This window comes from Penicillium concentricum (genome assembly GCF_028827145.1).
Source record: "Penicillium concentricum strain IBT 3081 chromosome Unknown utg000001l_segment0_segment0, whole genome shotgun sequence".
NCBI classification, from domain to species: Eukaryota; Fungi; Ascomycota; class Eurotiomycetes; order Eurotiales; family Aspergillaceae; genus Penicillium; species Penicillium concentricum.
Genome location: NW_026622754.1, coordinates 6,235,718 through 6,248,782, shown reverse-complemented (window position 1 = coordinate 6,248,782; position 13,065 = coordinate 6,235,718). Strand labels below are relative to the sequence as shown.

Genomic DNA, 13,065 nt, shown 5'->3' with positions numbered 1-13,065 from the left:
TCGGAATTTCACCCCCAGAATCGGAAGACCGTTCAGAGGTAGAACCAGAGAACGAAGAACGTCAGAGCATGGGTTTGCCACCACGGTAAGGAAAAAGGGAAAGAAAAAGAAAAAAGACCGTTAGACTGTAAACAAGTCTAAGAAGGCTGGATCTCTCTTTTTTTTATCAAAAAACTCCCCCAATCGAAAGGTTGATATTGTGTGGCTGGATGTTATTATCGATAATCCCTAGGCCGATCGACACGCGCAATGGCGTCTGTTTGGGGAGGTGACCGCCTTGTCGCGTAGCGTGTTTAACACAACAACCAGAAAATACAGGGAAAAAAGAAGAGAAAGCAGAGAGAGAGAGAAAGAGAAAATATAAAAGAGAAAAGAGAAAACAAAGTGTACAAGTAGGAAAAGAAGATGAAGATGGGATGACCGTAAACAGTTGGTGGATTTGTGGTCATAACCGCGTATACATACAGGGAAAGGTCACCGATAGGCGGAGATAGGACCGAAATACCAATACAAGCACGTGCTCAGCGTGGGATTGGGATGTTTCCGAGTGCAGAGAGTGGGACTACTCTGCATTGGGATATTCTATGTTCAATGTTGTTCTATAATGTAGATATCCTACACTTTGTACAGAGTATGTATGTAAATATCCTATTATCCTCATTGTTCTTACTATAACCCATGTACATAGTCATGTATAACACCTACCTCAACACTGATTTATCTCTAGATATCCCTACATCCCCAGATTTGATCAGAATGAGATCTGCCCGTTTGCGTCACTCCCGGATATGGTTTAGCTTACCTTAGGTCTGACATGTCGATCTAAAAGGACAGTAACATCAAGATGTACCAATGTTCTAGAGTCTAAGATGCAAACAATTTCCGTAAATAAACAGACAGTTCAATGTTCCAATAATCATACAAACTGAAGCTAAAACAGAAGACTTGTCCATTAAAAAAAAAAAAATAAAGCTCAAAAAAGACCTGGTAGGAAAAGGGGTGTCAAGCAGAAAAAGCAATAAACAAATGTCGTCACGGCGTGAAGCTATAGCTCAAAGCAGAATTTACTCAGGCATTTTAGAATCCCCATCCTCATCCTCATCCACACCACGTAATGTAGGATAGAAGACTCCTTCACTTGCAGACTTGGCAGGCTCTTCCTTTGGTTGCTCAGAAGCAGCCCGTACACTAGCAGTCTCGACTCCCTCCATAGCATCAAGTCCTGGCGTAGGAGAAGCCGAGGACTGAGTTCCATATCCAGCAGTTAGGCTATCGGCCTCGAGCAATTCAGAAACCAAGCGACGCAGGTTCTCAAGCAAACGGACCTTCTCAACCCAGGCAACGTTGACATCCCGCTCGGCAACTTCAGTGGCCGCTTGCGCAGTACGCTTGACAGCCTCCTGGTCGGGATTACCCGAAAGGGCGGGGTCAATCAGACTCTCCGAGATGTGAATGGCGGGAGTCTTGCTATCCTGTGAGGTATCCATGCGGTCCCCGGTGACAGCACGCTCGGCCGGCCGGGCGCGTTGCAAGGTACCGCCAGTGTAGCGGCGACGATCGTCGTGGTCGTACGCGCCGCTCAGAGTTGAGGGTGGTGCGGCGCCTGATGTGGTCGGGTAGCCGGCATTCATGCTGTCGGCGACAGTGGCCGACGGCAAGCGGGGGTACATACCCGGGCCGCTCTCGTGAGGGGGCGATACGCGGTGAGCATGGTGCATGGCGATGGGAGAGCGGTTAGAGGTATATGACTGAGCGCTGGAAGGCGGGGTCAGAGCTGGGGTGCCGACCGAGGGGGAGTGGGCCGAAGCAGCTCCCATGGGGGCGGAGGTTGCAGTAACGTGGCTTGGCGGGAGCTGGGTTGGGGGAGAGTGGGTAGCGCGATAGTTCATGCCACCATGCACGTAATGCGCGCCGGGCTGGGCAACGCCGGCAGCCGCCACGTTCTCATCGCTTTCGTAAATAGTGTTCTGCATTTGCTCGAGGAACTGATCGATGTTGATCAGATCGTTCTTAGTCCGAACATTGGACATGGGGGGAAGGTGGTAGCCAGGAGGGTGGGAACCACCAGGGCTGTAACCACCACCGCCACCGCCGCCACCGCCGACCGCGACAGATGCAGGCATTTGCTGATATTCAGGCACAGGGCCGTTGAGGAAGGGAAGCTGAAGCGCTTGCAGACCCAGCAGACGCTGGCCGACCGCGGCATAGGAATTAGGGTCGAACTGACGGCGCTTCAAGTCTCCAAAAAACTCATTCAACGCGTCATATCCGCGTTTACGGTCATACGGGTGGTTTCCATCTTGTCCTTGGCTCAGGGCATAGTATACATTGCCGTAGGAATGTGGGTTGGGTGCCTGAGGTGGGGGGTGTGGCTGATAGTACTGGGGGGTGGCGCGTGTGAATATTGACCATTGATGCCATTGATCGGACTCTCGAAGTAATGTGTTGCGGGAGCATAACCTTTAGGGTTTTGTGGGAACATCATATCAGGATGCTTCATGCCCGGTTCGGGGGAGCGGATCTCAGAGTCGTCCGCATGGGTCTTGACATGCTTCTTCAAATCCTGGGGGCGCTTGAAAGCCTTTCCGCAGAAATCGCACTTATGAGGCTTAAGCGGCACATGAACGCGAATGTGGGAGGTGATGTGATCACGCTTGACTGTTGTGGTGTTGCAAGTACCCCACTGACAGGTCAAGTTGAGGTTGTTGGTGCTTTTACGTCCAACATGGCGCTCGCAAACATGCTCCTATACGGGGATTATTAGTACCTTTTCCAATATCTTGAATTTGTTTGATCAAACTTACATATAGCGACTCGGCAGTGGGGGACTTTTCAGTGCATCCGACCCACTGACAAGGCAACTGCTCACCGGCGCCGTTCATTGAGGGGCTGTTCACCGCCGCGGTGGCGGCGGCAGCAGTCGCGGTGACGGAGGCGGAGGGGGTTGGCGTTGCTTGAATTGGCGCTGGTTCAGAAGCCGGCGCAGGCAAGGTCGCCTGGGTAGTAGAAGGGGTATGATTCTCCGACATGATGCCAAGAAATTTGATCTGAAGTTGGCGGAAAGCCTAGAGAGCGAAAAGGAAAACAAACTAAGGTGATCAAATAGAGATGAACAAGCTATATGTATACAAGGCGAGAGAGAAAAAGGGGGGGGGAAAGATAGGTGAGAGAAAATGGGGCTTTCTCCGCAGAAGAGGAAAAGGAGCCGAGCCTTTGCCCAGAAAATACCGCTTTGCTAAGCCTGGCGGAAGGACAAGGAGAGAAGCGAACAGACCAAGACCGGGCCAAGAGTCGGTGCGGGCCCCAAGACCCGAGAGGCGTTGGCGCCATGGATTGTGACTGGTGGACCGAAGGGGGAACGAGGGGCTGTGTGGTGAGCATTCCAGGGCTAACACGTAGCACAGTAGGGTACAGTACGGTATTTTAATATATTTATATAGCTAACTCCGTAACTGGCCTTATAATTGTACATCCGGATGCCCTAAACAAGTTTAGTGCAAACAATACCGTAAATTCAAGGTAAATTTTAATAGTTGAGTGTAAATTTACATGCAGTCTCCCCGAATTTTCAATTTAAATATTTCAATTTCAAGTGAAGCTGAAAACAAGTGGCGTGTTCATTTCGCCAAGCCGACCTTCCAAGAGACATCCCATGGGCAATGCTTCTTGGCAGCCAAGTGATTCCTCTTGCCAATAATTCCCGCTCCGGGCACCAAGACTCAAGTCTTGGAGTCTTGGTGTCTTGGTATGACCAATTTCATATCCCTTTCGTATAAACTTTCTCGTGTGACGAGTCATTGGATTAATCCGGCTGCCTGGTGCCCTTGTTGCGGCATGCATAAGTCGGTTTCGGATTCCGGGGTCATTACGGAGTAGAGGCATTTATATGTAACCACACAGGTGTTCAGATTCTATATGCTATATGTCACACCTTTTATCTGTCTAATTTTATTCTATCTGCAACCTTGGAAATATATCCTGACACGTCAGACTACCCCTGATATACAAATATACAAATATACTTACCAAGCTCTTCTCAAGGGCTTAGCCCAAGCATTCCAGGTGCTCCTTGGAACATGGCTTAGCCAGTGGCTTGGCCAGCCAAGCCCAAAACAACCAAAATAGCCCACGTGCACGTTTCTGCCTCTCTGATCTCATCTTCCTAAGCGGATCTTCCGCTTTGGCTGGTACCAACTCCACACATTCAACCCGACCTTCGTCCCCTTTGTAACAGGGAAAGCAGCGTGCCAAGTCTCGGAATACCCTGTCCCATCCGCCCGGAGGTTCTCCCAAAACACAGCATTACCCTTGATAGGCTTGAATGTGACACCCATCTCCTTCCCCTTCCCCTTCCCATCCTGCTCACAATCCAAAAATCGACACCACTCTTCCCCAGCTGGCATCCTCAACCGTGGGAAATTCGTCCCCCCACCCTCACAGTCCGCGTCGAGATACACCATAAACGTGCTGAACCGGTCCCCACCTCGCGCCAACGACCCGGCCCAGTCATAGTGGTGGCGGTAGTGGCCAGAGGCATTGTAGCGCTGCGCCCACATGCGCTCGATGTACAGGTCCGGACGGTAACCCTGGAAGGCGCGGGCGCGGTCTTCCAGACAGCGGACTGTGTCGTCGCGGTCGAGGAGGGCGCGGTCGGAGAGGCGTTTGTTTGGGTCTACTCGTTCGGTTTGGCCGTCGTAGACGATTGAAGGGGTGTATTTGTTCACGCTGGGATACGGGGAGGTTTGTTCCGGTTAGCTTGGTCTGTGGTTATATTTTGTGTGCTATGGTGTATCCATTGTTCTCGTTGGATTTGGTTGCGGTTGCGAGTGGTGGTTTACCTCATGTCCAGGATGTGGTTTGCTTCGGTTTCGGAGACGAAGTTCTCGATGTAGATGATCAGCGGTTCGCGCGAGAGGAGATGCACGCTGTAGCCCTCTGCGCTGGGGCAGTTGAATGGTACGCCATCTTCGGGACTGATGAAGCTGTCGTCGGTGAGGTTGATTCCTGGTCCTGGTGCGTCGGACTCGTCGAAGAGGTCGGCGCTATCACTTGGTGGTGCCAGCAGGTCCGGGAAGAAGCCGCGCACTAGCGGGTCGAAAATAAAGATATACACTGGGATCAAGTAGAGGGCCCAAGTGAAGACGGTGGAAAACTTCGGAAGTGACGCCATTCGGTTTGGCTATAAATAGTCACGGGGTATGCAGGCCAAGCAAATGTATAGGGGATATTTTGGACTGCTAGCTCTCCATGCGACCGAGGAAGAGTATTTCGGATGCTACAATTGATCCGTCTCGGGGTATAGATGAAGGCCCATGGGCAAAGAAGAATATGGTCAATAAAGGGTGCAGCGCAGGACCATCCTGCGGAGGAGAGGTTCCAAACGTTTGAGATGAGGAGTGTCGAAATATGTGGGTCTAACAGATTTTGGGCTAGCTCGCTGAGTCTGACTTCACAAATTTTAATTGACGACGAGGTCGATGCTAGAGAAATTTATTCAAAATTTAAAGGTTATATGTAATGGTCTGATTGATTGAGATGTATGTACTTTGTAGTATGTACATGTAGGCTTATGTTCATCGAGCCAACCAGCTCTTCTCATAGAATATATTGACTGGTATTGTTCCGATTTTCCATTTTTCACTCAACAATCGACATTCCAATCGCAAAACACACCCACGAAGCCAGGTCAACCGTCCACGTACGCACACGATGGACGGTCAGCCAACCCTCGAGGTCATTCGTCGACGACCCCTTCGACGTGTCCTCAATGATAGCCTGGACCTTAGGCGCAACGGCAGGCACGAAGAGAAGGTGACTGGCAGCTAATATCGTGCCAGCAGTATACCAAGGCAGGGAGGCTGGGCTAGCCAATCCCGACCGTCGCTCCGTCCAAATGTTATATCCACCTCCTGTTAAGGTTAGGGTAAGGAGGGCCAGCACGCGCACGGTACCGGGGCCGAAGAAGGCCCGGAAATAGGATGGCAGAAGTTCATTGCTGCGGGTGCGGTGGTCTGGGCGGAGGAAGACGTTCAGGAAGAAGTCCTGGTCGAGCGAGTACCAGAGTGTACATGTGGAGGTTATGAGTGGGACTGTACGTAAGAGTGTACGGTGGTCGAAAATGAGTGTACGGGGGTCGAAAAAGAGTCCGGAGGCCATGATGCTTGGAGTAGGGGATAGATGGCGAGGAAAAGTTACAGAGAGACAAGTTGCATTTGTAGCGTCAGTGTCAATTGATGGTGTGGTGTTGGAAGATGAAGGTGAAGCCGTCTTTCGGCGGTTTCTCCCAGTGTTTACAGGGATTATAGACAAATCGCCGAAATGTTGACATAAGGCAGAAATGTCATCACATTCCGACCTAGTTTGGTATTACTATTCCCACTGCCTCTTTTGCGCTTGTCCTGGTCCTATTGTTGTCATTATTGCTCTTGGTCTTCTAGTGTATACTCATGGCGAATTGGACAATGACGTAGAAACGCCTACCATACCAGCCTTGGCTATGTCTTCTGTCCATATAGTCTGGATGCCTCTATTATCTCCACTGCCATACCGATAATTGGCTGATTTTGGATACGGGGATCTGTATACCTGGGTGATCCACACTATCTGTTCTCCTCGGCCGTCGGCCATCTCATCGGCCATCTTTCGCCAAGCATCGATAGTATCCCCTTTGGCTGGTTTGTGAATAAATACATTTACCACTTTATTCAATATTGTAGTGACCTCGGCATTAAATACTACCATTCTTTTGACATTTATGCAATCTCTATGAGCCTATCCCTTCCAGTAGTGATATATTAAGCCTCTTAAAGAGATGCTGAACTGCCATAAACGGTTAGTCACTACCCAAATAGGCCTAGTCACACGTTACACTATATATCGGAAGTCGCTAGAAGAGTCTAACCAAATCCGCTGTGGGGAGAATATGTAAGCATCAGATCCATCATGGCATACATAAGCATAATACATAAGCATACCTCCCGAGGTCAAATATAGCGCGTACCATGAGACAACAGATATGACGTACGACAAGACCTTCGCCAAGAATGTGCCTACTGTATACTCCTTTGGATTGCCTAAAACGGCAATATTCTCCGCGGAACGTGAGAGGCCGGCTCCGAAGTGAAGATTTATATAATTTAGAGTACAGATTTGCAGAGATTTAAGTTCAATTCAAACGGGAACAGGTTGCAGCCATCTTTTAAAAAAGGTGACAGGGGACAATTCAATGTGCATGGTGATCCCCAACACCATCACAGTTATCCCTATGCTTCCGACATGCTGACCACCATTCTACCATTTCCGACACGCTTAGAACAAAACATCCTAGAAGTGTGTACATTGTGCGGTGAAACATAGTAGTTCATGCAAGAGGGTAACTGGACAGCACTTGGTGAACGTAAGCAAAAAGAGAATATCCAGAAACCGCAGATATAGCGTATAGATAGTAGGTATGCGACATATATCCCAACGAGACAGGAAGGCAAGGATCATGGATAGAGAACAGGGCAAATCTCGGACTCTGACTGCCACTGTTGATCTTAGGAAAGGTAATACAAGGCCTCCAGTAGAACATTTATACGTCCTTCGACGAATATATAAACCACAGATATTTCAACCAAACCATGAAATCAACCATCCAATTCCCCAGCAATCACTAAGATATATACAATCTTCATCATGCATTTCTATCAGAACTTCCTGACTCTCCTAGCCTTCGGAGCCACTCTCACGGCAGCGCAGACCCGCGGTGGTGTAAGTGACAACACCAGACCAGGGGTGGATTCTTTTTCTAATATAATATTAGACATTTTCCAAGTCCACTCAACAGTGCACCTTGACTTCCGGCGGCCCAAGCGCCCTTATCGCGGTGTTGGCTTGTCCGGCTCATTCCCAGGTAAGTTATGTTTATTCGTAAACACACAATACCTATGATTGACAAAAATCACGCAGTGCTCCTCGGATGGAAGCGGCTGTACTAGCGCTAGTTACAATCCCGTTGCAGATCAATGCACTTAGCTGGGATGAGGTATCTACTTCCGCAAGTCAAGTGTCCATGGTAGCTTTTAGGACCATGGAACTAGTAACGCCTCCAAGATCCCTTCGGAAGATATTGGGATTGGCTACATGTATGTGGCTAGCAGGCCTTGATGAATGAACGAAATTTTGCCTGAGTTATTTGACTGTAAATCTACAAAATCTACCGTCGACAGCGTGAGCGCAGTGCTGACCCTCATACTTCTTAGAACCAGACAGGGCTAGGTATAACTCAGTCTTCCCCCGGATTCCCCCCTCCAGAAACTTGAAAAAAGTCAAGAGATTCCCATCATTATCCTTGACCGAGAACTGTCTATACCCCCACGGTGTATCCTCAACATCTTCCACAATATCAACATCAATAGATCTCAGATGATTATAATATTCATCCAACTCCGAGGTTCCTAGTGCAATCGTCGCCTGCGACGGGGTGAAATCCCCAGTTGCTTTTGAGAAGTAGAAGTTGGCGTCTGCTTTTTTGCCAATGAATAAGGAACAGAATGTCTGTTCAGAGGGGTCTTCCTCGGATGAGCCTTCGGGTTTTACGCTGGCGAGTTCGAAACCGAGCTTCTCGGTGTAGAATTTAATCGTGAGAGGTATAGAGCGGGATTGGAACATGGGAATTACTTTCCATGCTGATTTTAGGATTTCAGAAGACATGTTGAGACGAGGTTGGGCTTTGTGACTCGTTGAGTGTGTAGGATCACAAGTATTGAGGGGGAAGGACCTGGTATTGGGCAGGAAGGAGCATTGGAGATGTTATCGGAAAAGAGTTGATCCAGTGCTTCAGCTAGGACATACAATACTTCCGAGATTACTTGGATTGAATCAAGAGAACGACCTTCGAATAGAAAGAGGAACACATCAAGGGATATAGACATCTGGTATAGATTTATGTATATAGATAATTGCAAAAGAAAAGCGGGACTCCTAACCCTCAAAACGCCTAGGTATCAACAGTTTTTACACCATTTTGGCTTTCATGATAGCATATCCTCGTAAAAAGCAAAGCAAACAAATATGGTAAACCAGACCAAGCTCAAATGCTGTTGGCATTCATCCACTGAGCCCAATCCTCAGCAGAAGCCCCGTTGCCCGGTCGATAAGCGGCATTGTTGCCAAACAGATCATCAAAGGAGATCCCCAGATCCATATTCATTCCCACATCCACGCCCATTCCGAAATCAGGCACTCCATTTGGACCGGGCATTTCTTGCTGTTGTGGTGCAGACCCGGCTGCCGTATCATTTGGGTTATTGGGCTGGAAATTGTAACCTTGCCAGACGAAATTCTGGTTCGGGATTGAGACCAGGTCTGGACTGCTGATCAATTCTGTCGGGGTCTGGCTCTGCGAGATTGGGGAGTGGATCCGGGATGAAGTTCGCGAATGAGATGGGCGGAGGTGGCTTGGCACTGATGACTTGATCCCTGGGGGATTGGCGATGGGGAAATTCGGGATGTTTGTGAAGTCATAGGTTGGAGTGGAGACCCCTGTGCTGGAGGGATCGCCAGGTGTGGTGGGCCCCATGCCTGGTGTTGAATCGAAGGGATACTGCGATGGCATGCCTGTACGGTCGTGCCGGAAGTGATCATCTTCCAAGGTGGACATGGGCTGTGTTGGGTATGCGAATGGATCGTCTGATGGGAACATCATTGGCATGAGATCTGGGAGATTAGACGGATTGGTGAATTGCTGAGCCCATGCTAGACTTGATGGCTCTTGATTGGGCATGGAGGGCGTCATGCCGGATGAGGAAATATGTTCCGGAGTGGTCATGGTTTCCGTCAGCAGCTCGGGAGCGGTTGAAACCCATGTGGACTGGTGACTAATGTCAGTAGGGCGATTGCTGATAGGCTGGGCATTGTCCAGGCTTCGTTGTCGGCGGCTCTGGTCATCGGTAACAACCGGCTGGGACATCATTTGCATAGGGAAAGTGCTTGACCGATGTGGCAGCGTTTTCTCGAAGGTAGGCTTCGGCTCAGGCTCGACAGTGTCAGATGGCGCGGGCCGCTTGAGGTTGACAGGAGTCTTGGAGCTCTGGCGATTTTTCAACATTTCGGGTAATGTCTTGAAAAGGCACTGTAATATAATTAGTCAAGGCCATTCCAAATTGAAGGCATGGAAACTTACGTTCAGGCTCTGAGAGCACCGGTCGGCAGCAAGACTTTTCTTGGCCAATCCGGCTAGAGTATTTTTGCCCTCCATGGCATCTTTCAGTACGCCATCTTTGGCTGTTGGCGAATCCGGGTTCTCAAGGACGAAGAAGATCAAGGAGAGGATAGCAAAATAGGTCGTATACATGGTGAACCAGAAGGATCCATTGAGTAGTCCTCTCTTTTGCATTCCGGTTGTGATGTGAACAATGTTTCGGGAAACGCTGACACAGGCAGCTGCACAGGCATATGATCGCTTGTCCACACCACGCGCTTGAGAACCACCAGAGACGTAGTGGAGGAACGGGCGGTACATGACCATTTGCACGTGGGCGTAGCTTATACGCAGCAATTGCCGGACGCTAGTTGAATGTTAGTTAAATTGATTCAAAGTATGAGCACCGTAGATGAGACCTACCGTTCTAGCTGGGGCGACACTTCTGTGCCAGGCCGCAGAGCAGGAGGTAATTCCTCCATCCAATTTTGCAGATCCCGCTCGATTTCCCTAATTTTTGAGTGGCTGACCATGTATCGCTGGTCTGACTTGGAGCGATAGCGAGCATTCTTGACTGGGTAGATATATTTCACCACCTTCAGAATGATGTTGGAAAGACGAGTGTGTGCATTGCATCCAGCCATCAGCGGTGTATAGTTAGACGGAGGTTTAGTGATTCCTTCCGAAGTAATGAAATCACCATCCACCTCCATTGGGTACTCTTGATCGATATCGTCGTCACTCAGCATCTGGGGAAGACCCAAGAGCGTGCTCACGTAGACGTCCATCTTGCGGACGACCCAGAAGATCCGCTTTCGAAGTTCTCGTTCAATGGGGTTGAAGTCTGCCGCGACAGAGCGATGGAGACCTAATCGCAGTGCTGAACGAAGTGCAATTCCCACATAGGAGTAGCATGTGCTCAGCTTCGCAGAGGATTGGAGGAAGAGGACCATAAAACAGATTGCTTGGAGAGAAGGCAAGTCCCGACAGTCAGTGACCTCCAGCAGTTGCCGACCGGCCTTGAAGAATTGGAACCTGTCAAATAAATTAGTCGGTGTCATGGATGCAGATTTACTGTGACTTACCCTTGACCTATTGCGCCTTCGTAGCCAGACAAATCGAGTGTACCCTGTCCTGATCCATCGTCCGAGAACAAGCAACCAACGGCGATGACGATATATAAAAGCGGCAAGAAGGAATTCTCTTCGTTCGTGAATTGTTCCGGGGGAGTATCGTAGATGCGCTCCAGACTTGCAAAAAACGAGGGCTCATGCACAAATCGCATCAAGGAGCAGGCATGGTCGATCGCATTGTGACACAAGCGGCGAGCAACCTCTCGCGGAGGCAAGTCATGTGTAGGAGGTAATGTTGTGTCTTGAGGCGACTCGGACATAGACTTTGGACTATCCAGCATATGCGCGGTTATCGAGGGTCGCGATCGTGCCATGGGCCCCGTAATATCTGCAGCGCCCAACTGTTTGCGCAATCGGCGAACAAAGAGAACGCCCGAGGTGTGTCCGTGATAATCCCAATGGCCTTGGTCATCCCGATCTAAGCAGCCCGAATTATCGACCATGGTTTCAAGTAGTCCCTCGTCTCCCCCTTCGTGTGCTGTATCTTGTACAATCACCGGTTTGGCATCTTCGGTCGCTTGTTTTGCTTTTTGAGCGGCTGCGAATTTCTGTTCTGTCGCATGGACATCTAGTTGTGGATCATCGAGGTCGACATTTGGAAGAACAGTTCGAAGGAGAGCTTCAGCTTTTTGGAGCCGATTTTCAAGAGCCTCGACATATTGCGGGGCGGGATTCCGACGGCGGTTGGAAGGTTGGTCGTACGAGCAATCTACAATTTGACTGTTAGGGCGCATGCACTTTTTCCGAGGCTAAACTCCAGGCTCTGCGTACCATAACTATAGACTGTGCAATGAGTGCATGGCTGTTTGCCATCGCACTTGATCTTTTTTCTGCGACATTCATCGCATGCGCGACCAACTCGTCGCCTTTTCTGCGCAGGTAGTGATTTGGGGTCGGGGGAGGCATCATGGGTAGAAGTGTCATGATCGTCATGCGAATATTTGAAATCATTCATGGGTGCGGGATCCTCCTCATTCTCGCCAGAATGAGGGCTCGTCGTAGTCGCCATGACTGGATATCTGAGGTGCGTAAAGTGCACGGATTCATGTAAAGAGAAATGGTGGCCTTGGCGGGCGATCCGAAGTGAATATCACTTATCTCACCAAATGTCATGGATCGGCTTATAAGATAAGCAGAAAGAAAAGCCCCGGAGACAGTGGATACAGCAAAGTCTGACCGATTGAAAGTCCCACTTTAGAATAAAAAGTAGAACTTGGTAATCTGAGGAGGGGGATCAAAGGATCAAAGTTGGGGGAAAATGGAGATAATCCGAGATCAGCGATGATGAAATGATTATTCCCGAGAGCGGTGTGGTAGAATATCAGGGAGTATATAGACCTCGTTCTAAGAAGAATTCTAATTCTCGATAAAATAGATGACCAAGTTCAAAATCGAAAAATAATAGATGACCAAGTTCAAAAAAGAGTTTAGTTTTTTTAGTCATATCGAGTCATATGCCTTACTGCCCAGGTGGCCCCGGTGGAGATCGGGGCTTCACTATGCGCGACGCCGACATAAAGCATGCACATTATTATTATTATTCCTTCTAGAAAATTTCCCTTCGGATTGAGGGAATTTTGGACAATTTCATGTCCAATGAGAATTTGAATAGCCATTAAGGCTTTCATCCGGTCTCCACTATTTGTTTAGTATATCAGGGTTCAACCCATTTTGGGGTGCTTTTTAGAACGGCAGAATAATTAAAATACTTGAATTACAATTACACATTAATCTAACTACATCCATGGA

The 13,065-nt window shown here is 49.0% G+C and overlaps 6 protein-coding genes across 6 annotated transcripts; 1 reads left to right on the top strand and 5 right to left on the bottom strand.

The window, feature by feature from the left end:
- Positions 1–1,064: 1,064 nt before the first annotated feature.
- Positions 1,065–3,029, bottom strand: pacC (putative C2H2 transcription factor PacC; the record flags this gene model as incomplete). The annotated part of the gene is made up of 3 exons (XM_056720126.1): positions 1,065–2,305; positions 2,383–2,746; positions 2,805–3,029. 3 exons carry the CDS (start codon positions 3,027–3,029, stop codon positions 1,065–1,067), a joined length of 1,830 nt encoding a protein of 609 aa, XP_056584261.1.
- Positions 3,030–4,154: 1,125 nt separating this feature from the next.
- N7517_002395 (oxidoreductase, 2OG-Fe(II) oxygenase family) lies at positions 4,155–5,170 on the bottom strand (the record flags this gene model as incomplete). Its single annotated transcript, XM_056720125.1, has 2 exons — positions 4,155–4,725; positions 4,839–5,170. The coding sequence occupies 2 exons, from the start codon at positions 5,168–5,170 to the stop codon at positions 4,155–4,157; spliced, it is 903 nt and encodes a 300-aa protein (XP_056584260.1).
- A 467-nt stretch (positions 5,171–5,637) lies between these two features.
- Positions 5,638–6,156, bottom strand: N7517_002394 (putative integral membrane protein; the record flags this gene model as incomplete). The annotated part of the gene is made up of 1 exon (XM_056720124.1): positions 5,638–6,156. One exon carries the CDS (start codon positions 6,154–6,156, stop codon positions 5,638–5,640), a length of 519 nt encoding a protein of 172 aa, XP_056584259.1.
- Positions 6,157–7,677: 1,521 nt separating this feature from the next.
- Positions 7,678–8,016, top strand: N7517_002393 (uncharacterized protein; the record flags this gene model as incomplete). The annotated part of the gene is made up of 3 exons (XM_056720123.1): positions 7,678–7,752; positions 7,805–7,894; positions 7,951–8,016. 3 exons carry the CDS (start codon positions 7,678–7,680, stop codon positions 8,014–8,016), a joined length of 231 nt encoding a protein of 76 aa, XP_056584258.1.
- Positions 8,017–8,043: 27 nt separating this feature from the next.
- Positions 8,044–8,694, bottom strand: N7517_002392 (uncharacterized protein; the record flags this gene model as incomplete). Its single annotated transcript, XM_056720122.1, has 2 exons — positions 8,044–8,120; positions 8,202–8,694. 2 exons carry the CDS (start codon positions 8,692–8,694, stop codon positions 8,044–8,046), a joined length of 570 nt encoding a protein of 189 aa, XP_056584257.1.
- Positions 8,695–9,073: 379 nt separating this feature from the next.
- On the bottom strand, positions 9,074–12,325 carry N7517_002391 (putative C6 transcription factor (Mut3); the record flags this gene model as incomplete). The annotated part of the gene is made up of 5 exons (XM_056720121.1): positions 9,074–10,114; positions 10,166–10,550; positions 10,607–11,218; positions 11,269–12,025; positions 12,088–12,325. 5 exons carry the CDS (start codon positions 12,323–12,325, stop codon positions 9,074–9,076), a joined length of 3,033 nt encoding a protein of 1,010 aa, XP_056584256.1.
- Between the last annotated feature and the right edge of the window lie 740 nt (positions 12,326–13,065).